Source organism: Hibiscus syriacus, unplaced genomic scaffold (assembly GCF_006381635.1).
Source record: "Hibiscus syriacus cultivar Baekdansim isolate YM2019G1 unplaced genomic scaffold, ASM638163v2 tig00111408_pilon, whole genome shotgun sequence".
NCBI lineage: Eukaryota > Viridiplantae > Streptophyta > Magnoliopsida > Malvales > Malvaceae > Hibiscus > Hibiscus syriacus.
The window spans coordinates 314479-340480 of record NW_024063085.1 but is presented as its reverse complement, the minus strand read 5'-3'; the positions used below and the strand labels follow the sequence as shown (position 1 = coordinate 340480).

Sequence of the window (26002 nt, the reverse complement as noted above, 5' to 3'; positions counted from 1 at the left end):
CTAATTAATGCCAGTTTGTTGTAAGATTTTAGTCTGCAGTAGTCTTCCACTTCATTCCAAGTTTAACACGCCATTGTTGGCTAGTAACTAATTTTCCTATGGGCTTTCACTTCATTGTCTTTTATAGACGCCATGTTGGAGTAAAGTATGGGATTGTCTCAGGAAAGGCGGGTTAATATACGGCTAATATACGGTGTTACTGGATACATTAAAAGATATTTAATAAATTCGGTTTAGTGCTACAGGAAATGTTGACTAATAATAATGTAGTAGGTCTAAGTCATGAAGAAATATTAAAAATTGTGCAACCGGCAAACTTAACTTGACAGTTCGTGTCGATCCAAATTAAAAATGTATCGATCCAAAACGATATAACAGGTAAAACTATGACAAAACCGGTATTGAAATGATAAAACCGGTAAAGCGCTACCGGATACATTTAAAGTGTCGGTACTTTAATATAAGGATCGACACTTCGTGAATTTAAAAGAGAAACAGTTTTAAATCCTATAAAGTGTCGATACTTTTAAAAAATGTATCGATCCAAAACGATGTACCAGGTAAAAATATGATAAAACCGGTATCAAAATGATAAAACCGGTAAAACGTTACCAGATATATTGAAAGTGTCGATACTTTATATAAGGATCGACACTTTGTGAATTTAAAAGAGAAGCAGTTTTAGCGCCTATAATGTGTCGATACTTTAAAAAAAATATCGATCCACAACGATATAACAGGTAAAAATATGATAAAACCGATATCAAAATGATAAAACCGATAAAACGATACCGGATATATTGAAAGTGTCGATACTTTCGTAAGTACGTGTAATAAATTATCGACACGTTCAAAGAAATATGTAATTATCCTTTCGAAAGTATCGACACCTGACATAAAAGTATCGACACTTTTGTATTTGTATCGATTAAATATAAATAACATATCCGATGAAAATATAAAGGCCATATCTAAATATCCTTTGAAAATCGATAGAACGGACGAGTTTTTGAAATCGAAGCGTAATTGTTGCTGCATTTCAGAAGGCGTTTCTAAAGCGATGTTTGTTTGTTTGTTGATGCAGTCGAATCGAAAAGTATGTTGTCGAAACCCTAGTTTTTTTATTATTACAGTAATCGCGAATAGGGTTTTTATGTGTTGTTTGGGGTTTTGGAGTAAAGAAGCATTTGAGACCGATTGCAGGTAGAAAGTGATATTGAAGGTAAAATATAAATGTCGATACTTTTATTAAATATTATAGGTAGAAAATGATATTATAGGTTGTATAAATGTGCCAACACATTTTGTAGTGGCCATTCAAATTCTTTTGAAGAAAACCGTTTTACCACAAGAGTAGTTATCTATATTTGTATATTGAATAAAGTGTATGTAACAAAATAATTTGATTTGCGTAAACTGATATATGAAGGAAAAATGGAGTCAATGGGTTGGAAAACTATTGGTGGCGCATATGACTTTGAAATTGAGGCCGAGACTCGAAAGCAACCAAAGGGTGGATATATGTACTTCTAGTAAGTATCAATATCTTTTTGTTATTATTGTTGAAATGATAATTGGATTAAAGTATCGATAAACTTTAAATTGATTATAAATTTTAAATGTTGACAATATGTGCAAATGCAAAAGGATGAAGGAAGATGGCACACAGAGCGGTTCGGTATGTAAAATGAAATTGATATTGAGTAGTATTTAGTGTTAATGTATTGATTAAGAAACGTTTATGTTTAATATTAGGTGACAAAAGATGTGAGGTCCAAATACGTTGATACAAAATATATAAGAACTATAACATTATATATTGTTAAAAAATGTAGGAAGTGTCGACAAGATGCAGCATTAAAAGGGTGAAGAACGGAGGAAAGCACATGAAAATAAGGTATTCATTAAACTTGTAAATACGTTGATACAAAATATATAAGAACTATAACATTATATATTGTTAAAAATGTAGGAAGTGTCGACAAGATGCAGCATTAAAAGGGTGAATTCATTAATTAAACACCTTAAGGAGAAGGGTCAGTTGAATGTGCTGGGAGAAATAGGTTTTGGATCGTTGGTAGGAGTAAGGGATCGACCTATTCGGAGGGAATTGTGTCGATCCTTGATGGCACAATTTGATGTCAGACAATGTATTGCTAAGTATGGTGATTTTTCATTTCCTCTCAGGATCCCATGTGCTGCAGCCGTATTGGGGGTAGAAAATGAAGGCAAAAGTGTTGTAGAAGTCTGTAAGAGTAAGGACTGGAAAGCACTTGCCTCCAAATATGGTTTGAAGCAGAAGGTGACATATGCTGGAATTGAAGAGGAAATAAAAAGTGGATCTTACGTTGGGGATGAGCTGAAGGCCAGAGTTCTATTATACCTTGTCGGTATCTTTCTTTGTCCAACGGGTCATACGTCAACGAACAAGGAACATATGAAGCTCATTTGCGATGAAGGCTTGAAGGGTGAATTCAATTGGGCTGAATATATCCATTCGAGATTGATTGAATCAATAATCACCTTTAAAAAGGGCAGCCAGAGATACCTCAAAGGGTGCATAGCAATCTTAGAGGTAAATGAGTTGAAGAACTTTTTTGTGTTTTTATATAAAAATATAAATTTTATTATAAATACAGGTTGCACTGTTCGATTTTTGGTTGGGCTGTGAGGCAGTGCCGGCTTATGAAAGAACCGGAGTGGCACGCATCCGTGCATGGGGGAAGGAAGAGGTGGTTAGAGTGATGGTGAAGTTGAAGTTGGATAGAGCGAAGAAGCAAGAAAGGGTAATAAATGTAATTAAATAATATTAAGAATATAATCAATGTCTTAATATTGTAATTTAATTTTGAAGGTTATTGGCAAGGATGTAGAGGAGGCAGTGGAGGCAGAGGAGAAGAAAGGAGAGATGGTTGTATTGGGGGATGACGGTGAGTGGGACGACGGTGAGGGAAAACATAGTAACTTCGACATTTTGATGTCTGAATTGGCTGATATCAAAAAAATCCAATTTGATATCATGCAAAGACAATCAAGAGTCGAAGAGAAACTTGATAGAGTCGAAGAGAAACTTGAGAGAGTCTAAGATACACTTGAGAGGCATAAGGGGGTAGTGGAAGGAAAAATAGATGGAGTGGTGAAAGAAGTAGAGGTGTTGAGGGGTGAAGTGGTAAAAGAAGTTGGGGTGTTAAGGGGTGATATTAAGATGGTGACGGGTGAAAAATTTGAGGGAGTGGTGAAGGAGGTTGTGGAATTGAGGAGTGAACTTACAGGGGTGAAGGGGGTGGTTGATAAATACTTAGATGAAGGAGATCAATTGAAGGGTGAAATAAAAGAGATGAAGAGCTATGTAGAAAAAAAATACGATGAACTGAAAAAATATGAAGAAGAAAAGAGGGAGGAGGAAGAAGAAGAGATGGAAGAAATGAGGAGAAAGGAAGTCGATGTTATTTATACACCGGAGAGTGTTATAGCAGCAGATTTGGATTCGGAATGTCCTGCACCCCAGAAGAAGAAGCAGAAGGTAAGTTGAATAAAAGAAAACTTAATTTGATTTTTATTATGTTGTTGTGACAAAAATTTGTATGCAAAATTGTAGGTTGAAAAAGCGGATATTCCAAGCGGAATTGATGACATCGAAGCTGCAATTTGTGATTATTTATGGAATAGTGAGTTAGAATCGGAGTAAGTGAAATATATTGCTTTGTGAGTTATATTTAAATATTTCATGACAACATATTAATCCTAATGATTCATACAGATATTCTGTAATCTCAATGGGAAATCAATTCGCTAGTGTATACGACGTTGCAACGTTGAAGCCTACGGAATGGGTTGGCGGTGTGGTAAGTAGAAAGTAGAAAATGTGAAAACTTATTGAATATGTTCTGATTGTGTAATTAATTTTGTTAGGTTATTGATTTGCTCGCCTGGACAGTATGCTACGATTCTCAGAAGTCACTTCGGAGGATTGGCTACCTTCCATACCACTTAGCGGTGAGTTAAATTAATAAATGGAGATAAGTAGTGTTATAGACGGTAAATTAATAATGTTTGTTGCGTAATTGAAGCAGCAGGCGTTGGATGCCAACATCAAAGAAAGTGTTGAGAGTATTGCTACCTTCTGGGGTCCCATATTGAATAACTATGTGAAATTCACCGACTGTGAGAAGGTAAGACACCATACCAATTGCAAATGATGTTTTCGGATATAGAATGTTGAATTTTGTCAAATTGGGTGTGAAATTTGTTACAGATCATGATCACAATAAACTACCATAATTCACATTGGTATATGTTGGTGTTGGATATGGTAGATCGTGTTGCAATAATATATTATAGTATGTTTACAACTGAAGCAGCTAAACAGAGAGTGAAGGATGCTAAGAGATTGGTATGTATGTATGTATGAAAGGACATTATGTAAATTATAATGCATAATTTTTTTGGAACATAACTTCTTCTATTTTAATGCAGATTAAAATATTAGATTTTTATAATAAGAAACGCATTCGGGTTGAATCCTGTGGATCTCTAGGAAAGTATCCCTTGAAAAATTTCAAATTTGTGGAGCATAAGAATAATAAGCAATTGAATAGGTATGAGATGTTATCACAAATAGAAAGCTTAATTTATGCAATATTCATCATAATTGACATGTGTGGTTTTCAAATTTTGTAACAGACATGATTGCGACATGTATGTGATGATGTGGATGGAATCGATCGGTTCTACAGGGGCAACTGGTGATTTTGTAAGTGGAAAGAAAAATTCGTTTGTGGTAAAATTGTTAAAAGTCGTAGATTGAATGCTGTAGTTTACAATACTTAACGTTCTGACAATTTGAATATAGGTTGTTGGAAAGTGGTATCGATCACGAATATTAAACGATCTCGTAAGCCACAATTAAAATCAATGAAGACAGGAGATAACAAAAGCTGCCATGATACATAAGAATAACAAAAGGATGCAATGATGTAAATGTAGGGTTAATTTTGTATAAGATTTATAATTTTGTATACGATTTATAATTTTGTATGTGAATATAATTATGAATGAGATGATAAAAGTTAGCAGTATGTTGTTGTACATGTTTCTTATACACATTAAGGGTCATGTTGATACTTACGATATATGGAGATTGTTGTCTGTATTATACCAAATGTCATCATAATTGTCATCATGTGCGAGAATGAATGGCCATTCCATATATATTGAGGGTATGTACAATAACTACAAAATTCACTTTAAAGTAAAAGGCAAATTTACAATATGGCAAACAAGGTGCAACCATAAAGTGTCGATCCATATATAAAAAGTGTCGATCCCATACACATCGAAACCCAAAAGTATAATGTAATAAGTAATTTTTCAATCTAATCGGTACAAGTATACCAGTTTTATGAGAGAATAGGTCTAAATAATGTATCGACACTTTTGTAGTTTGTGTCGATATTTTTGGTCCAGAATGAATGGCAAACAGGGTGCAACAATAAAGTGTCGATCCATATATAAAAAGTGTCGATCCGATAAACATCGAAACCCATAAGTATAATGTAATAGGTAATTTTTCAATCTAACCGGTACAAGTATACCGGTTTTATGAGAGAATAGGTCTAAATAATGTATCGACACTTTTGTAGTTTGTGTCGATATTTTTGGTCCAGAATGAATGGAAAACAGGGTGCAACAATAAAGTGTCGATCCATATATAAAAAGTGTCGATCCCATAAACATCGAAACCCATAAGTATAATGTAATAGGTAATTTTTCAATCTAACCGGTACAAGTATACTGGTTTTATGAGAGAATAGGTCTAAATAATGTGTCGACACTTTTGTAGTTTGCGTCGTTATTTTTGGTCCAGAATGAATGGCAAACAGGGTGCAACCATAAAGTGTCGATCCATATATAAAAAGTGTCGATCCCATAAACATCAAAACCCAAAAGTATAATGTATTAGGTAATTTTTCAATCTAACCGGTATAAGTATACCGGTTTTATGGGAGAATTGGTATATAATATGTAACACCCCAACCCGACCCGACCCGGATACGAGTCCGACGTGTCACGTTGACTTTTCAAACCTTGACTCTTAAGAAAAATCCCAGGAAATTTAAAACTTTATTTAAAACAAAATACAGACTTTATCAGAGTGCTCGTACTTAATGACTTATTACATGCCAACACTTTATACATAACCAAATACATACTTTGTCAAATATTTCTGATCTGATCTTTTAGTAGTGATACTGTCTTTGCCACTTCTATTCTTTCACTTCTCGTTTCTTGGTACCTACGTATAAATCACTTACACGCTAAGTCATAGACTTAGTGAGGCATATAAAACATATAATATAACCATATATCATTTCATATAAATAAAAGACATACATATGCAAACACTATCAATAATCCTTTCCACTTACCATATACTCATCATATAACACATATATCACTATACCCAGAAACACACATAACATCATATAATTCATGTATGTGCATTCATATCATTGAATCATGACATATCAATATGCATGAATCTATTGTATGATAACAATATACAATCAAGTCATGCACACATGCAACTTACCTTCTTGTATCACTTTCACTTTCATTTGTCTTTCAATTTCATTGCCCATGTATATTATTGAGAATAGAGGTATGTGAGTACATTGAGGTTGTGCACTAATGCTGTCACCACAGCTCGTATAAATTCCCTCATGGGGCACCAAACATTCGTTCAATATTCGTCCCGAAGGACCTGTCCAGAGGTTACAAAGAACCCCGGTAACTATCCAGAGGTCATAAAGATCCTCGATAACTATCCATATGTTCCTTTCAACATAGGTAAACCCTCGACTCTTGGCATGCCAACTATACCTATAGCTCTCGTATCATATACTATGGGCATTTATTTATACATTTCGTATCACTTGTTCTTTCTCTTCTGTCACATACCACATGTATGTGTAACCATATATCTCATATCATATCACATGTATTATATATACATGTATTAACGTAAATCATTTCATGTAATTCATATCACATATATCACATGTGCATAAGCTTATACATGTAGTCACATAGCTTTCTTTCATGTAACCATGCATGTCATGTCAAATAACATATATCATATGTTGCATTTTCACTTAAGCATATAAATCATATAACATAGCATCCATCTATTTCTATGTATTAATGCATACATGGTAATCACATAACAATTTATAAGTTACTTCTTACCATAATAACTCCATCACTGGCTCATCGCAAGCCAATGTTAATTCAATAAAATAAGTACAAAATAAATTGCACTCACCTTAGCTTTGTTTTGATTTGATTCTAATTCCTCAATTGTCCCGAAACGGATCACGTTCTATATCTACATAATCATTCATAGATCTATATCAGTATTATAACTAATATACTCTAATGATTCACTCCTTAGACTAAGAAAAATGCCAATTTCATCTTTCAATGAAAGTATGCATCGATGCACTACTGATGCATCGGTGCATAAAATGCATTCGATGTTTCTATTTTAAAAGAGTGCATCGATGCACTACCTATGCATCGATACACCTTCAAACAAAATTCTGGGTTTTAACCTTGATGCATCGATGCACTCTGCCCAGAACCTCTTTTTGAACCCGAAAATCATCAACTCTTCACTCAAATGTTTCATATTTCATCCTCTTTCATATTCCAACTTTCATATACATGTTTAAACTCATTTATAATCAATTATCTCGTCTTTAACCTTAATATCCTCTCCTCTTTATTAACTTCAAGAATCATACCAGATTTTTAACATGTTTTAAATCTAATTCTAACACTCCATATCCCTTAATTAGATTGATGACAAGTCAAATTCCTTCTCAAAATTCACTTACTAACTCTTTTCCAGAATTTCCTTAAGAAACTCATTTTCTTTAATCTTTCATAACTTCTTTATCTTTTGATTTTAGGACAACTTAAGCTTTCCATAAGCTTAAGTATTACCTAATGATCAAAACCCACTCTTAATATTAACAAATAATCAGCTAACAAGGAATCTTACCTTTGCAAGCTTGGCTCTTTATTTCTCTCGTACATGAAGAAGAAGAAGAAGATGAAGAGAATATCTCTTCATCCTTATCCCCTCTAACATATATATCCTTATCATATTTATTTTTAATTCATTTATTAGTTAAATGACTATTTTGTCCTCTACTTCATTTGATAATTACTAACAACTTTTAGGATTTATTTCCAGATAAATCATTGAACTAATCCATTCTTCTACTTTAATCACCAAATTCTGAAACTTTACCATTTAGTCACTAACCCATAGTTTGGGATGTTACATAATATGTATCGACACTGTTTAATGTTTTGTCGATACTAATTTAAATATCAAGTGTTTTTCCACCGTTCATTATATATAGTACTCTAAATCGAAAAACACGTAACTCTTCCTCTCCGAAGAATACTAGCGTTATCATAACAGTGACGATCAGATATTCAGGTAAATTTATCGATATTTTATGGGTTTGATTGATTTCTATATTGGAGTTTTTTTCCTGAATGTGTTTGTGTTCCATTGTAATAGCATCCAACCAAAATGGCTCCAAAACGTCAGCGTCAGAAGCGGTCTTTCTCAAAGCTCTTCTCAACCCAGTTCTTCTCAACTACAACCTCCTTCTGAAACAAACGATTCTTCTGAGGAAATCAGGTCCTTCGAAACTCTGAACTTTAGATCTGATATGGAGAAACAAAGATGGCAGACGAGTTTTAAAGTAAGGAAGATTCGTCCCGAACGTGTCATTAACCTGGGTTTCTTGTTTGATGATAAATATGTATTTAGTTTTAAATCCATATTTACATCTTGGGGTTGGCTTGAATTCCTTGGTGTAGAACCAAGATATTATCCCAACCTAGTTAGTGTCTTCTACAACAATGCTTCCTTACAGCACGAGCCTAATAAGACTAATATAATAGGAATTAATACACATGTCATGGGGAAGGATATATATATATCTCCGGAAACTATTGCGGAGGGTTTAGGTGTAGCGAATAAAGGGGATTCAGATGAAAATGGTGTAGATTGGTCTACAATTAAACGGGTTGCTAGAAATAGCCCAATTCACCTCGATGTAGAGTCGAGAGTGTTTCACAAAATGCTCACATGGTATATCCGGCCTAGTGGGGGAAAACATTCAATGCTTCGGGACAGCGATTATTGGTGGATAGCAAAGTATAAATCCAAATCCAAAACAGCTCCAAACATTGCAAAACTCATATTTAATACAATTGTATATATGGTCACAAAGGGAGCAACAATTTCAACTACACTACCATATGGATGTGTCATCACCCATCTGTTGAAGAAGAAGGAAGTTGATTTTTCGTATGACGCCCTGTTCGATTAACCCGCAAGATTGACATGGTATTTATTAAAAAAGCGGGATATGATTTTGTTGAAAAACTCGGTTGGAAGCGTGTCAAAGAGGTCAGATTAGATCAAGAGAGGGAGGAAATGGACCCCGTTGGCCATGAAGAAGAGCAACCAAGTGGAGACGCAATGATGGAAGAAGCTCCAGTTGCAGAGGATGTCACAATTAAGATCGTGATGGAATACATGGTCAATTTTCGGGAGCATATTGATTCCCTTGTGAGTGGAATGCGATCCGATATTTCATCATTGCAACATGAAGTCTCCATGTTGTGTGACGAATTACGTCAACGACATCAAACGAGTTAGGTAATTCATTATTTATGTTTCTAAACATTTACACGTTCTGAACTGTATTTTATTTTCTTTTAACAGATGTGGACAACCAAGCGGTCAATGAAGATGAAGCTGACGATGAAGATGACGATGAAGATGATGATGATCCAAACAAGTATATAGTGTCTGCAACGCCGCCTTCAAGAAAACTTTTAATTTTTGATCTCAATGGTACCCTTGCCTACATCCCAAGACTGCCTGCAGGTTTTAATTCTATTCTTTTGTATCCATTATTTTAACATATAAGCGTAGAACTTTAATCTCATTTTCTTCATGTTGTAGATGTTGTCCTCAGAACAGGATTATTTGAATTTATGCAATTTTGTGTCGACAATTTTGTTGTTGCCCTTTGGTCTTCAAAGATGAGGTTAGAACATGTTTGGAGCAATTGAATTACTGTAGTCAAAATCGTTAATATACATTTGAATTTTAACATTCAAACTTGATTACAATCTCAGGCATAACGTCAACCGTGTACTTGAGAAACTACCTTTATTTTCTGAGCATTTTCTATTCGTGTGGGTAAGATGAATGTCATTACAGTTTGCTGACTTTTCGTTGTCTATGATTCCTACATATTTATGTTCGACTGTTTGTGAACATGATCAAGCAAAATGCAAAACATACGATACTGTTACCTACTGTAAAGATCTCAATGATTTTTGGAACGCGTGTCCAGATTTTAACGAGCTAAATACACTTTTGGTCGATGATTCAGTGGAAAAAATGATTTATAATCTGGTAAGTTGCATTTATGCAATATGTTTTTCCAGTTGAACAGGTGTTCAGACATTGATTATTTTAACAACTTATGTGTTTATATAGAAATACAATTACATATGTCCACATACCTTTGACGCTGCTTCCCATTCGAACGATAATGCTCTAGGTATGACACAAATTTATTCATGCTTATGCGAATTTAGTTTATTGTTAGTAAAATTGCACCTCATTAGTTTGATAATTGAAATTATTTATGTATGTCCTCAGAAAAAGGCGGAAACATACGAGAGTATTTGGAAAATTTGTTGAAGGCCTCTAATGTTCCGGACTTCGTTAGAAATAACCCTTTTTCATCGGATTAATTTCGTTTGTCGGTACATTATTTGAACATTCTTGTGTATGTATATTTTGGTGTGGTTATATTGTGTGTATATTTTCATTAATTATTCCATATTTGCTTATCTGTATACATATACATTTGAGGATTGTTGAAATATCAATACTAGTTATTAATGTATTTTACATCTGCTTGCAAATGTATCGAAACACATTATTATATCATTGTTTTCCATGATATCCACAACAAAGTTTTCACACTTTTTAATATTGTGTCGGTACTTTATGTCCAGAATGGAAGAAAAATATGTTGATACCTTTTCAAAAAGTGTCGATTGAAAAAACATCGAAACCCATAATTATATGTAATAGATAATTTTGTAATATAATCGGTATAAATATACCGGTTTTATGAGCGAATAGATCTACAACATATATCGACACTTTTTAATATTGTGTCGGTACTTTATGTCCAGAATGGAAGAAAAATGTGTCGATACCTTGTCAAAACGTGTCGACATTTACACATCGGAACCCAGAATTATAATGTAATAGATAATTTTGTAATATAACCGGTATAAATATACCGGTTTTATGAGCGAATAGGTCTACAACCTATATCGACACTTTTTAATATTGTGTCGGTACTTTATGTCCAGAATGGAAGAAAAATGTGTCGATACCTTGTCAAAAAGTGTCAACATTTACACATCGGAACCCAGAATTATAATGTAATAGATAATTTTATAATATAACCGGTATAAATATACCGGTTTTATGAGCGAATAGGTCTACAACCTATATCGACACTTTTTAATTTTGTGTCGGTACTTTATGTCCAGAATTATAATGTACTAGATAATTTTGTAATATAACCGGTATAAGTATACCTGTTTTATTAGCGAATAGGTCTATAACCTATGTCGACACTTTTTAATATTGTGTCGGTACTTTATGTCCAGAATGGAAGAAAAATATGTCGATACCTTGTCAAAAAGTGTCGACATTTATACATCGGAACCCAGAATTATAATGTAATAGATAATTTTGTAATATAACCGGTATAAATATACCAGTTTTATGAGCGAATAGGTCTACAACCTATATCAACACTTTTTAATATTGTGTCGCTAATTTTAAGTAACGCGGTTTTTCTTCCTTCATTCAAAATATTTATATGTACATGTTTCTTATACACAATAGGAGTCATGTTGATACTTACGATATATGGAGATCGTTGACATTCCATTTCGTCTTCAAAAAAATCAGTTGATGTAGGCTGTGTGCTTGTACTCAAACTGAGCTTGACTTGAGGACATGTTAGTTTGTTATGACCCTCACCGTTGCAGTACCCACATCGCCTAATTTTCTTCTCAACCTTGTTCTTCGACACTTCTTTTCGCTTCCGTTGTTTTCGTTGAGGGTCACGAACGTTGTTTACTACAATGCTCTGGTTGACTGAATCATTCAAACCAAACGAGTTTTCTAATTCTTCTATTAGTTTTTTCATCTCATCTCTTGCGGTTTTGAAAGACTCGTCTGTCTTTGATGCAATGTAGCATAACCTACTTGACGTTGAACGTAGAGCAGCGAACCTTGTCATTTGCATCACTTCTGGAGACACATTCAAATCAACATAACTGGGCGCAGAAGCCTTCGCATCATTAGTCCACCTACTTTGAATCAAAGTCCCGGGCAAATATGTGTAGTCCAAGTGCTTCAAAATGTGAAGTTGATGGCGACACGGAAGTCCAACGGTCTCGAATTTTTTGCAAGAGAAAATTAGAGTTTTCGTACGAGAATCAAAACTAATTTCAAATTTCCTATTTTTTTCTGCGTACTTTGACAAAATATAATGTTGACATTCATCTGATAAGGACTTAATCTCTGCCTCAATCCGGTACAATGTCTCCCGTATAAGTTCATCTTGGAACACACGAAAAGATTCGCGGGTAAAAATCGCAGCGGCATGGCTTTCAAGGTCGACCAGTTTTGTGATCTGGAAGGGCTTCATATGGGAACTTAAGTAATCCGCTTTCAACTCGTTCATACGCATTCTACTAATTCCATCTTCAATTGCACGAACAACATCTAAATATGTCTTCTTGTGTTTCAGTGCAATAGCTAGTGAAACATTCATAGACTCGCACCTTTGTGTTGAGCGAATATTGGCAAAGAAATGACCGGTTAGATATGTTTGTGCCAATAAGTGTCGTGTATTTCCCTTCTCAATCACCCATGGATGCTTTTGGATGATGAATTCTGAAACAACCGAACGCCATTGAATATCAAATTCCTCGATTGTCCACCAGGAAGCCATGCATTTTGAGAATGCTGCTGTAAACTTTGGGTCACCAATGTTAGCTTGTGCATTGCGAGAAATATGAAACACTATTGCGGTATATGTTTTTAACTGTGGAAAACATTAATTTAAGGTTAGATTTAAGATATTAATTTAGTAATTATAGGCGTCAAATGATTTATTTTTTACGTTGCGGTATATTATTATTAAATTAAAAACAATAAACATATATATTACGTATTTATTATTATCTTTGGATAATATTGTTAAATTTAAATTCTAAATAATATTTTATAAAATATCAAAACAATCAAATAATTTTTTGTGTAAATGAAATTATTAAATTAATATTGTAAGTGGAAAACATGAAACACTATTAAAAAAATTGAAACATAAATTACATAACTTTAAAAAAAGTATCGATCCTTTTTATAAAAAGTATGGACACTTTCAATATAATAGGTAAAAATATGATGTAATAGGTAGCGCTTATATAATGTAATAGGTAGCGTTTATATAATGTAATAGGTAGTGCTTATATTGTAAAGTATCTATCCTTTTTATAAAAGTGTCCATACTTTTTTCACTGTGGAAAATATTAATTTAAGGTTAGTTTTAAGATATTAATTTAGTAATTATAGGCATCTAATGATTTATTTTTTACGTTACGTTATTTATTATTATTAAATTAAAAACAATAAACATATATAGTACATATTTATTATTATCTTTGGTTAATATTGTTAAATTTAAATTCTAAATAATATTTTATAAAATATTAAAACAATCAAATAATTTTTTGTGTAAATGAAATTATTAAATTAATATTGTAGGTGGAAAACATGAAACACTATTAAAAAAATTGAAACATAAATTACATAACTTTAAAAAAAATATCGATCTTTTTATAAAAAGGATCGATACTTTACAATATATCAGGTAAAAATATGATGTAATAGGTAGCGCTTATATAATGTAATAGGTAGCGCTTATATTGTAAATTATCTATCCTTTTTATAGAAGTGTCCATACTTATTTCACTGTGGAAAATATTAATTTAAGGTTATCTTTTGAGTGAGTTTTAAGATATCAATTTAATAATTATATGTATCTAATGATTTATTTTTTACGTTACGGTATATATTATCATTAAATTAAAAACAATAAACATATATATTACATATTTATTTTTATCTTTGGTTAATATTGTTAAATTTAAATTCTAAATATTATTTTATAAAATATCAAAACAATCAAATAATTTTTTGTGCAAATGAAATTATTAAATTAATATTATAGGTGGAAAACATGAAACACTATTAAAAAATTGAAACATAAATTACATAACTTTAAAAAAAGTATCGATCATTTTTATAAAAAGTATGGACACTTTCAATATAATAGGTAAAAATATGATGTAATAGGTAGCGCTTATATAATGTAATAGGTAGCGTTTATATAATGTAATAGGTAGTGCTTATATTGTAAAGTATTTATCATTTTTATAAAAGTTTCCATACTTTTTTTACTGTGGAAAACATTAATTTAAGGTTAGTTTTAAAATATTAATTTAGTAATTATAGACGTCTAATGATTTATTTTTTACGTTAAGGTATATATTATTATTAAATTAAAAACAATAAACATATATATTACATATTTATTATTATCTTTGGTTAATATTGTTAAATTTAAATTCTAAATATTATTTTATAAAATATCAAAACAATCAAATAATTTTTTATGCAAATGAAATTATTAAATTAATATTGTAGGTTGGAAACATGAAACACTATTAAAAAAATTGAAACATAAATTACATAACTTTAAAAAAAGTATCGATCATTTTTATAAAAAGTATGGACACTTTCAATATAATAGGTAAAAATATGATGTAATAGGTAGCGCTTATATAATGTAATAGGTAGCGTTTATATAATGTAATAGGTAGTGCTTATATTGTAAAGTATCTATCCTTTTTATAAAAGTGTACATACTTTTTTCACTGTGGAAAACATTAATTTAAGGTTAGTTTTAAAATATTAATTTAGTAATTATAGACGTCTAATGATTTATTTTTTACGTTACGGTATATATTATTATTAAATTAAAAACAATAAACATATATATTACATATTTATTATTATCTTTAGTTAATATTGTTAAATTTAAATTCTAAATAATATTTTATAAAATATCAAAACAATCAAATAATTTTTTGTGTAAATGAAATTATTAAATTAATATTGTAAGTGGAAAACATGAAACACTATTAAAAAAAATTGAAACATAAATTACATAACTTTAAAAAAAGTATCGATCATTTTTATAAAAAGTATGGACACTTTCAATATAATAGGTAAAAATATGATGTAATAGGTAGCGCTTATATAAAGTAATAGGTAGCATTTATATAATGTAATAGGTAGTGCTTATATTGTAAAGTATCTATCATTTTTATAAAAGTATCCATACTTTTTTCACTGTAGAAAACATTAATTTAAGGTTAGTTTTAATATATTAATTTAGTAATTATAGGCGTCTAATGATTTATTTTTTACGTTACGGTATATATTATTATTAAATTAAAACAATAAACATATATTACATATTATTATTATCTTTGGTTAATATTGTTAAATTTAAATTCTAAATAATATTTTATAAAATATCAAAACAATCAAATAATTTTTGTGTAAATGAAATTATTAAATTAATATTGTAGGTGGAAAACATGAAACACTATTAAAAAAATTGAAATATAAATTACATAACTTTTTAAAAAAATATCGATCATTTTTATAAAAAATATGGACACTTTCAATATAATAGGTATGATGTAAGAAGTAGCGCTTATATAATGTAATAGGTAACGTTTATATAATGTAATAGGTAGTGCTTATATTGTAAAGTATCTATCCATTTTTATAAAAGTGTCCATACGTTTTTCACTGTGGAAAATATTAATTTAATGTTAGTTTTAAGATATTAATTTAGTAATTATAGGCGTCTAATGATTTATTTTTTACGTTACGGTATTTATTATTATTAAATTAAAAACAATAAACATATATATTACATATTTATTATTATCTTTGGTTAATATTGTTAAATTTAAATTCTAAATAATATTTTATAAAATATTAAAACAATCAAATAATTTTTTGTGTAAATGAAATTATTAAATTAATATTGTAGGTGGAAAACATGAAACACTATTAAAATAAATTGAAACATAAATTACATAACTTTAAAAAAAATATCGATCATTTTTATAAAAATGATCGATACTTTACAATATATCAGGTAAAAATATGATGTAATAGGTAGCGCATATATAATGTAATAGGTAGCGCTTATATAATGTAATAGATAGCGCTTATATTGTAAATTATCTATCTTTTTTATAGAAGTGCCTATACTTATTTTACTGTGGAAAATATTAATTTAAGTTATTTTAAGTGAATTTTAAGATATCAATTTAGTAATTATATTTATCTAATGATTTATTTTTTATGTTACGGTATATATTATCATTAAATTAAAAAAATAAGCATATATATTACATATTTATTTTTATCTTTGGTTAATATTGTTAAATTTAAATTATAAATATTATTTTATAAAATATCAAAACAATCAAATAATTTTTTGTGCAAATGAAATTATTAAATTAATATTATAGGGGGAAAACATGAAACACTATTAAAAAATTGAAACATAAATTACATAACTTTAAAAAAAGTATCGATCTTTTTTATAAAAAGTATGGATACTTTTAACATATTATAATGTAATAGGTAAATTTACAATGTTATCGGTATAAATATGTCGGTTTACTTATAAAATATGTCAATATAAGCGCTACCTATTACATTATATAAGCGTTACCTAATATGTTATGTATTTTATAATATTTCTGATTAAATAATATAACATAATCGATCTAAATTTTAATTAGTCACTTATTTAACCGATCACATTATATATTAATCGTTTTTTAGGCGCGCACCGCATAACTCCCGTAAAGTATGATATCCAAGTTTGAAGATATCTTTTACATGTGAACTCATTGATTAAGGAAGAAATAAAAGTCAAAAGGTTAGCCTAAAGATGATTATGAAGTGGACCTACCTCCACGCAGGAAAAAAAGGAAGAAGAAAAAGATCTTAGAATTTGAGTTCATTTGCACATTCACCTACAGCTCATGCTTCTCTCCCCTTTTGATTTCATTCCTTCGTATTTTAGAAATCATGAGGACGACGACGAAGATCTTAACGACAATGGGTACTTTTTTCAGAATTTCTTTTTATTTGACTCCTTTTCTGCACTATTTTTTTCATTGATCACTTTCTGAGGAAATTTATGGAATTTTATGATTTGGGGTTTGATTGTTGAAGTTAGTTATTGAACCAATGCTTTATCTTTATTTTTTTTCCTGGTAATCTGGGGTTTTTGGTGGGTTGATTTTTGGGTATTCTTTGTGATGCAGGAAGCTAAAGTTAGGTTTTTGAGGCAATTCTGATGGAAACAGTTGAAGAATATAGATTTTAGGGCTGCTCTTTTTTCTTACTGAACAAATCTTTGGTGGAAATTGATTTGATATGTGCTTATGTTACAGTGGAGAGTCTTCATTGTTTGAACTAAGAACCCAAAGTTTGAAGCTTTCTAGTTACTTTAGGTTTCCTTTGTGAAAGATTTAAGCTGGTGCTTGAGCTTGGAATTTAAGGTTGTGGGATATCCTGCTGAAGCTTTTGAATGGTTTGATTTTGTGGGTGCTTGTAAAAACTGAGATTAGTTTGCTGCAGTTAACTTTTTTTTCGAAATGGATAATTTGAAGAATCGGCTTAATGATCCTCTTGGTGTGAGCAAGACCGGCAAGAATATAAAGAAGAGCCCATTGCATCAGCCTAACTTTGCTACTAATGGTGCTAGACAGCAGCCTCAGCCTCAGGTTTACAACATAAGCAAGAATGATTTCCGGAGTGTCGTTCAGCAGCTCACCGGTTCACCGTCACGCAATGATCCTTTGCCCAGACCCCCACAGAATCCTCCCAAACCCCAAAGTATGAGGTTGCAGAAGATTAGGCCTCCACCATTGACACCAATGAATCGGCCCCATGTTCCAGCTCAAGTACCTGCCCTTGTCCCAGCTCATGCACCCGCTCCTGCTCATTATAACAATAGCTTGTTTAGACATGGCCAATATGAACAACCATCGTCTGGAGTGTTGCAACCTATGATACCCGTAGATGCTTTTTGGGGAAACACAGCTGAATCTCCAATCTCAGCTTATATGCGATACCTTCAAACTTCTCTTATAGATCCGAGTCCACTTGGAAAACAAGTTCAACCTCAAGTACACATTCCAGTTCCAGGTCAATATCATGTTCTATCACCATCATCAGGTGGCGTAAATGGTTCTGTACCACCATTAATGCCTAATCTCCCATCACCAAGGATGAATGGACCTGCCCTTTTACCCTCACCAACTTCTCAGTTCCTTCTGCCATCACCTACTGGTTATATGAATTTGCTCTCTACTCGATCGCCTTACCCTTTGCTTTCTCCCAGGGTTCAATTTCCTCCGAAGACTCCCAATTTCGGTTTCTCACCCATGGTTCAGTCGGGGATTTTAGGTCCAGGGCCTCAACCTCCAGCTTCCCCTGGTCTCGCATTTCCATTGTCACCTAGTTTCTTTTCCTTCCCAAGTCCTAGATGGAGGGGTTAACAATCCAAGTTATACTTGAAGAATTAGGACCTTCTTCATGAGGATCATCCCCTTCTCATGGAGATTCAATTGTGAAAATATATTGTATACTGCTGGTGTAACGAGATGTCACTTTAAAGTAGAGTAGGTAGGATCACAGGTTTAGGCAATCTTGTTGAAATATTTATTGTTTACTTGTACTGCTAAATCCTGCTAAATCCTAATTAATTTTAGTTAAAACTTTTGTTTATTTGAGTGTCATTTAGCTATAAATCATTCAAGCATTCTTCATGTTCATCTTTCAATGTTTTCGAAAAGGAAGGTTCATGATGTTAGATAGGGTATTTTCTGGAAAATGATTTATGTGAGTTGAATGGAGGAGTATATAGATAAACCTTGGAAATATTCAGTTCTTAACCCACAATTGAGATATTTGAAAATCCTTGAGAAATCAAGAATGTCAAAGCTATATAAAACATTTTCCCATTTCCTAATACACCTACAAGATCATAATCATTCATAGCAATCTTGACATAACAGATGAGATTATGGCGAAATTCAATAAGAAAATTGAAATTAGGATGTCCAAGCATATCAATGGAAAGCAAACTAAAAGGCAGATCCATTAGCAACCCTATTTTCCAATGTGACCACTTGGGAGATACCTTTTTCCCACTTTTGCTGCATATTATTTCTTTCTTGCTGCTCCTTTTGTGCTTAAGAGGATTCGGATCTTTCTTCTTTTGCGGTAGCATTGTTTCAGATTCTTCCTGTGTGAAACATGACAATCGAATAGAATATTCTATTCTGTGACATGCAATGCACTAGTTTCCCATCAAGACCTGAATGCAGGGAAGCATTGGTTACCTGAATTTCAGACCTGGAAAGCAGGGGTCGACGAGCTTCCTCCCTGTGAAGTTTATTCGAGTTGGTGAAGGTCGGTAATGAGCGAGGTATGGGTTGCCCTCTGGATCCTTGGCTGGAAGGCGCATAACCGAACGTCGATGTCGTGGTGCTCAATGTGCTACTGGATTACAGATCCAAACATAGCTACAACAAGGCCAAGATGATAATTAATATCATTCCGAAAACACATGCTGCTGGAAACCGGACAAGTTTATGAAGTTAGAACCCATAGTTTTACCTGAAAAAGTCTATGTTCAAGAGATGTCACCCTATCCAAAAACGACCCTTTGAAATAAGGTTACCTCATCGCCAAATCTAATGGCAAGCATACTTTTTCCATCCCTTTCTGCAAACTTATTTTCCCTTCTAAATATTTCATCTGTATGAAAAAAACCCAAAGCATAAAACATGAAGGTAGATTAGTTTTTGAGATACGAGGCTCACCATGAAATCCAAATGATCCAACCTGGAAACGAGAGGCATTGAGGACTGTTGAGATGTTGTTCCATTTTCCATTGGATAGTAGAGAGGGGAGATTTGGGGTTTAAAATGATTGAAACAACTGATTGTGTTATTGTAAACCAATCAAGTCTGGAAGCGGTTACATATTCCCTCCATTTTCTGTCACTTTATTCACTCTGCCTCGCAAGTCGTGCGCTAATTCGTTATGGTACGTGGCCCAAAAATTATACATTGTCTCCGAGGTTAACAAAACCTTTAGAATTTCGTTCACTTGAAATAAGTAAATGGAACCCTTAACAGTGTTTCTCTTTTTTTACAATGAGTGAAATGTAAATTTTTAACCGAAGTAAATATTATAAAAAAAAATCGTTGAAAAATAACTTTGCTCAGAAAATAAAAAACATAAGTTGCTAGTGAAGATAATGTTTTTAGAGAAGAAGAGAGAATGTTGTAAATGAATGGCTGTAACACCTAATATCCGACCGGGAGGATCCTATCCGAATATCGAATGCTACATTAACTACCAAAGTGACCCAGAACAGAATACCTAAACATGCTCTTATTTTTTTCCTTTTAATTTATTAATTGTTAATTTCATTTCATGCATCAGAGGAAGCATTAAAGTAACCATACTCATAGTGGACAAGAAATCACGTGTCATGCTTTTAAATCTATGCCAAACAACTAAATATATCTCAAGAGTAAAATAGTCATTTCATGCGTCACAATAAAACATGTTTTAAAAATGGAATCTAAACATGCCAAGTTCCTAAGAATAGTTCATATAGACATCATACAAATCTTTGTTCAATTTGGAATTCTATAACTGCCTTAATTTCAATTTCTAAATTTAGGGATCAAATGGTAAAATTTAACAAAATTATGATACCAAGTTCAAAATTTATTTTTACAACTCCTATATGATATTCAATTCAATTTAAGTTTACCTTTAAAGCTTCAACTTAATTAGATTACAAATTTATCCTCAATTGGCATACTAAAGATTAAAATGAAAATTTTAAAATAATTTCTATATTGACAGGAAATTACCATATTACATATTCTCATGTGAAATTAATTTTTTTTATACATTTTTTTTTCATTTCTCTTTTTTATATTTTATCTGTAACATACTAATTCAGTTAACTGATGTATGATTGTAGCAATAATGCTTACTACAATTTCCTTTTGTAATACATAAATCTCTGATTATAAGCTTTATACCAGACGCTTTTGAAGTACCTTTCCTCCGACGTCCCAACTAAGGTTGTAAATGATATATTTACATTTAAAGTTTTTGAGTTCGAGTTGAGCTCGAGCTCGACTCGGCCCGTTTACACCCCTAGTCCCAAGTATCACCTCTCCAGCCCTCTTCTACCTTTATAACCTCTCATGCCTTTCCCTTGAGGGTCGTTTGGTTCACGGCATACAACATTACGAGAATGGAATCTTTATTCCCCGTTTGGTTGGCCGGTAATCTTATTCTCGATAATATTTTATTACCAACAGTGGATATTTTTGGATATATTACAGGGAATGTGATTACCCCACTTAGGTATTGTTGGATTACCGGTTTTTGGACTAAAATGTCCTTAATTTTTTTTTTCAAATTTATATTTATTATGTAGTTGAATAATAAAAATTCTACGAATGTTAAATTATAAATTTATCCTTAAACTATTTTAGATTTACAAAAAAAAAATCCATAATTATAATTTTATATGAAGTTCAAGGGTTAAAATAAAATTTTACCATTTCATTAAACCATTTATCTTTTCAATTTTATAAAAAAATTATATAAATTTTATGAATTTAAATTTTTTAAAGAAAATATATAAATTAATTATAGTAATATTATAGTAGAATTCAACTTGTTAAAAAAACAAATATATAATAAGAACAATTTGGTAAAATATACATTTCAATAATCTTTTATTCCTTTAACCAAACACAGTAATCTTACATTCCTACTAAATCAATCAAACACAAAATACAACATTCTCAGTAATCTTATTCCCTGGTAATATTTTATTCCACTGGTAATCTTACATTCTGTGAACCAAACGCATTCTAATAAATTGATATATTTTAAGGTGAGACTCTAGGCGTTTTTTCCCAAAAAATCACCGGTAACCGGTATATTTACCGATCTAACACCGGTCATACTATATTCCGATTTAACACCCTTTGCAGTAAGGCACGCCCCTTGCAGCGCGCTATACGCTGATTTGGCGTCACGTGGGGTAAGACACGCCTCCTGCAACGCGTCTTATGCTGACATAGATACACATGTGAACGGGCGGGGTAATTTGGTAATTAAGGGTATAGCACGGCGTAGGGGCCGCGCCTTACCTGTGATTCTGACACGCGTCAGAAAGGCGCGGCCCCTGGCCCGTGCTATACCCTTAATTACCAAATTACCCCCACCCGTTTACACCCGTCATCCCTCCCTATAAATACTCCATTCTCAATCACTTTCATCACACCAAATTCTCTCTCAGCTTCTCTCAAACACTCTTATGTTTTATTATTAAGGTATATTTTCTTATATTTAGTATTTTTTAGTAATTTATTTAATTATTTTAATTATTTAATATTTTATTTAATTAATTTTTTTACAGATATAAAATGGAAGGCGGTCTACTTTGGTTGGATGGAAATCATATACCTCGACACTTTGCTGATACGGTAACATTTTAACGTTTTAATTTAATTAATTAATTTATTTAATGCATGACTATTAGTTTAAAAATTAATTTATAAAATTATTTATATTTTAGGAGAGAGACCGTATATTATATCCTTTTATTATGAACCTTAAGTTAGTTATACATACTCGTGTAATGCCGTATTTAGTAGAGGATGGATTCGGTCACCTAGGTATATATCACGCTTGAGGATGTTTCTATGCACTTGGGGCTTTCGGTGGATGGAAGTGTGATATAAGGGATAACTTCCGGTTCTTGGACTACTTTGTGCCGGGTTAGTCTAGGACGTGTCCCGAAAAATTTTAACGGTGGACGGATACCGTTAAATTGGTTAGATGCCAATTTTCCAGAGTTGAGCGAGGACGCGTCTGACGATGAAGTTAAACAGTATGCACGAGCATGCATACTGCAGCTGATAGGAGGGTTGCTGATGCCGGACAAATCTCGCAACCAAGTTCACTGTATGTGGTTGCAACATCTTGGCGACTTTTATCTGGCCGGATCACTCAGTTGGGGCTCGACAATTTTGACTTTCCTATACAGGGAGATGTGTCGAGCTATTGACTGCAGGCGTAATGCTATCGGCGGATGTCTCCTGCTGCTGCAGTCTTGGGCATGGTATCGATTTCCCTTTTTATGTCCCGTTGTCAAGAACCCATTCGTATTTTCGCTATTCCTGAGGTAATTATAAAACTGATTTTGTATATTAATAATTTTATACAGTGAATAAGAAATTATTTTTCTTACCCATGCGCACAATTAATTGACGCATGCGCACAATTAATTGACGCTCATCATTCTTCTTGTACCTTACATGGTAGTTCGCAGCAATGTGTCGGAGGCAATACCTATGTTGGACAAAGGGTGGTTGCCATATTGGACCCAAAGACTACATTGCTGCTTTGATCCCAGCTCCGCGATCTGAAATGACACAGATGTTTCCCTCGTGATAACACGTGCACGTAAATTTTGGAGGAAAAAACCCAAGAATCTGTATCTTCTCTTTCGACAAGAGAAAAAGTAACTGGAAGAATGTTACGATTGCCATCTTGGACAACTGCCAATAATAAAACTTGCTTGTATTTTCCATACAAGAAAGTCTCGTCGATCTGGACTACAGGCTTGCAGTATTTGACAGCATTAACGCACTGTGAGTAAGTCCAAAAAACCCGGTAGAATTGGCATCGATCGTGGAGAACTCGATCATTATGGTATGCATAGGAGGTTTCAAAGTCCACAATTGTCCCAAGATTCAAACTCCACACCAGCCTAAACCAGCCTGGAAGTTCGTTGTAAGATGCATCCCATTCGCCATGAAGTTTGACAATGACATTTTATTTTGCCAACCAAGCTTTTTTATAGGAGACAGTGTACCCATACTGCGATTGTATAGCTGAAATCAACACAACAACAACTATATGAGAGCTTGCTTTCACCATGGGCATTATGGCTTGACATATCACTTCAGAGTCCAAGTTGGGATGATCTTGGTTGACCCCTTCAGCACAACATGTGTAAGGACTGTTGTATATTGTTAGTTCCCATCTGTTATTTTTCCTCTTCCTCTTCGATACGCGAACCATCCAATTGCATCCGTTTTCGCGTCGGGCACAGTAACATACATATTTTTCAGTCGTGGAGCGGTTGACTCTGGACTGAACAGAATTACGGATATTGTAATTTTTGATAGCATCCATCGCTTCTTCCTTGCTTGAAAACTTCATGCCTAAAGATAACTCACCATTATTTATTGATGAGTAATATCCATAGTCACCGAGATGAGGTATATCCGCAAATTCTGGCCTGTACATTGCATCATAATCAGCTTCATATATGTGTGCTAGAGGGTCAGTTTGTGCCACATTTGCTGGAACTTCATCTACATCGTCGAAGTTTAATTGCGGTGATTCTAGGTGAATGAATAGTCCAGTCTCAGCACCATCTGTACCAGGCTCACGAAGCGGTTCTTCTGGTGGAGATGATGGTTTCTTCATGCTCTCCATATTTAGGTCGAAGAACCTACTACTTGCACGTCTTCCCCTTGAACTGGAGGTATATCGACATTCAGATCAAAAAAGCTCGCAGTCGAATGCCTCCCCCTGAGCTTGAAGCCATCGTGTCAAATGGAAATTGCACAGATGGTTACGTCGATGACATCTCCATATTAAGGTCAAACGGATTTGTAGATGAATGTCTTCCCCTTGAACTGGACGCGATGTTGCCATACGGATTGTTCGTCGACCCACCTCGGTACATATCGTAAGGAGTTACGGATGAATGTCTCCCCATTATGGCATTAAAATCATTACACATTACTATCGTCGGGCTGTCAACTTGATCAACTTGTTCAGCCAGCCCATAGTGGGAGCTTAATGATTGACCCCGAATGACACGCACTTGAATAAAATTTGCATACATCTCAATATCGGCGTCTAAATAATTACTTTGAGCTTCAACCATCATTTCAACATCATCATTGTTCAAAAGTTCGAACGCTGTATAAGTTAATAGCAACAATGATGTTGGAAATCTGTACTGCAACGACGACATTCTTCTACTACTTCCAATATAAATCTTCCTCGAAATCTTCGTTATCAGCTCCTCAAGAGTTATGTTTCTCTTCAATGATATTTTAACAAGCTCATTTGATACGAAAACAACGCTAATTTCTTCTTCTCGAATTTCACCATCATAATAAACAATAGTTGAAAGTCGTGCCATTCTTTGAGTTTAAAAGTGCGGTATTATTATATCTGCAAAAAAAAACAACTGAAACAATGTTGATTAAATAAATAATATATGAACGAAAATATAACATAATAAAATTTTTACACATAAACGTAAATAATTTAAATAATATAATTTTATATTATTACCTGTATCGTAAAACTATTTCGACATATATTCCCGCTTTCTAATTTTACAAACACAGAAATTAATTGACAACAATTAGTATAATATTTTTTCAAATAATCATAATAAACAATAAATATAATAAAAAATTTATCACAAAATTACCTTATAACGAAAAATCGCACGAACTTCTGAATAAAGTATGAGAAAATTATCAGAATTATTGA

At 32.7% G+C, this 26002-nt stretch overlaps 1 protein-coding gene across 1 annotated transcript; it reads left to right on the top strand.

The window, feature by feature from the left end:
* The first annotated feature begins 17774 nt into the window (after window positions 1-17774).
* On the top strand, window positions 17775-18987 carry LOC120162776 (protein HAIKU1-like). The gene has a single exon (XM_039172852.1). It carries the CDS (start codon window positions 17962-17964, stop codon window positions 18865-18867), a length of 906 nt encoding a protein of 301 aa, XP_039028783.1. The 5' UTR covers window positions 17775-17961; the 3' UTR covers window positions 18868-18987.
* Window positions 18988-26002: the final 7015 nt, after the last annotated feature.

Coding starts and splice junctions, on each gene's coding strand:
- LOC120162776 (XM_039172852.1), top strand. CDS start 17,962: ATGGATAATTTGAAGAATCGGCTTAATGATCCTCTTGGTGTGAGCAAG.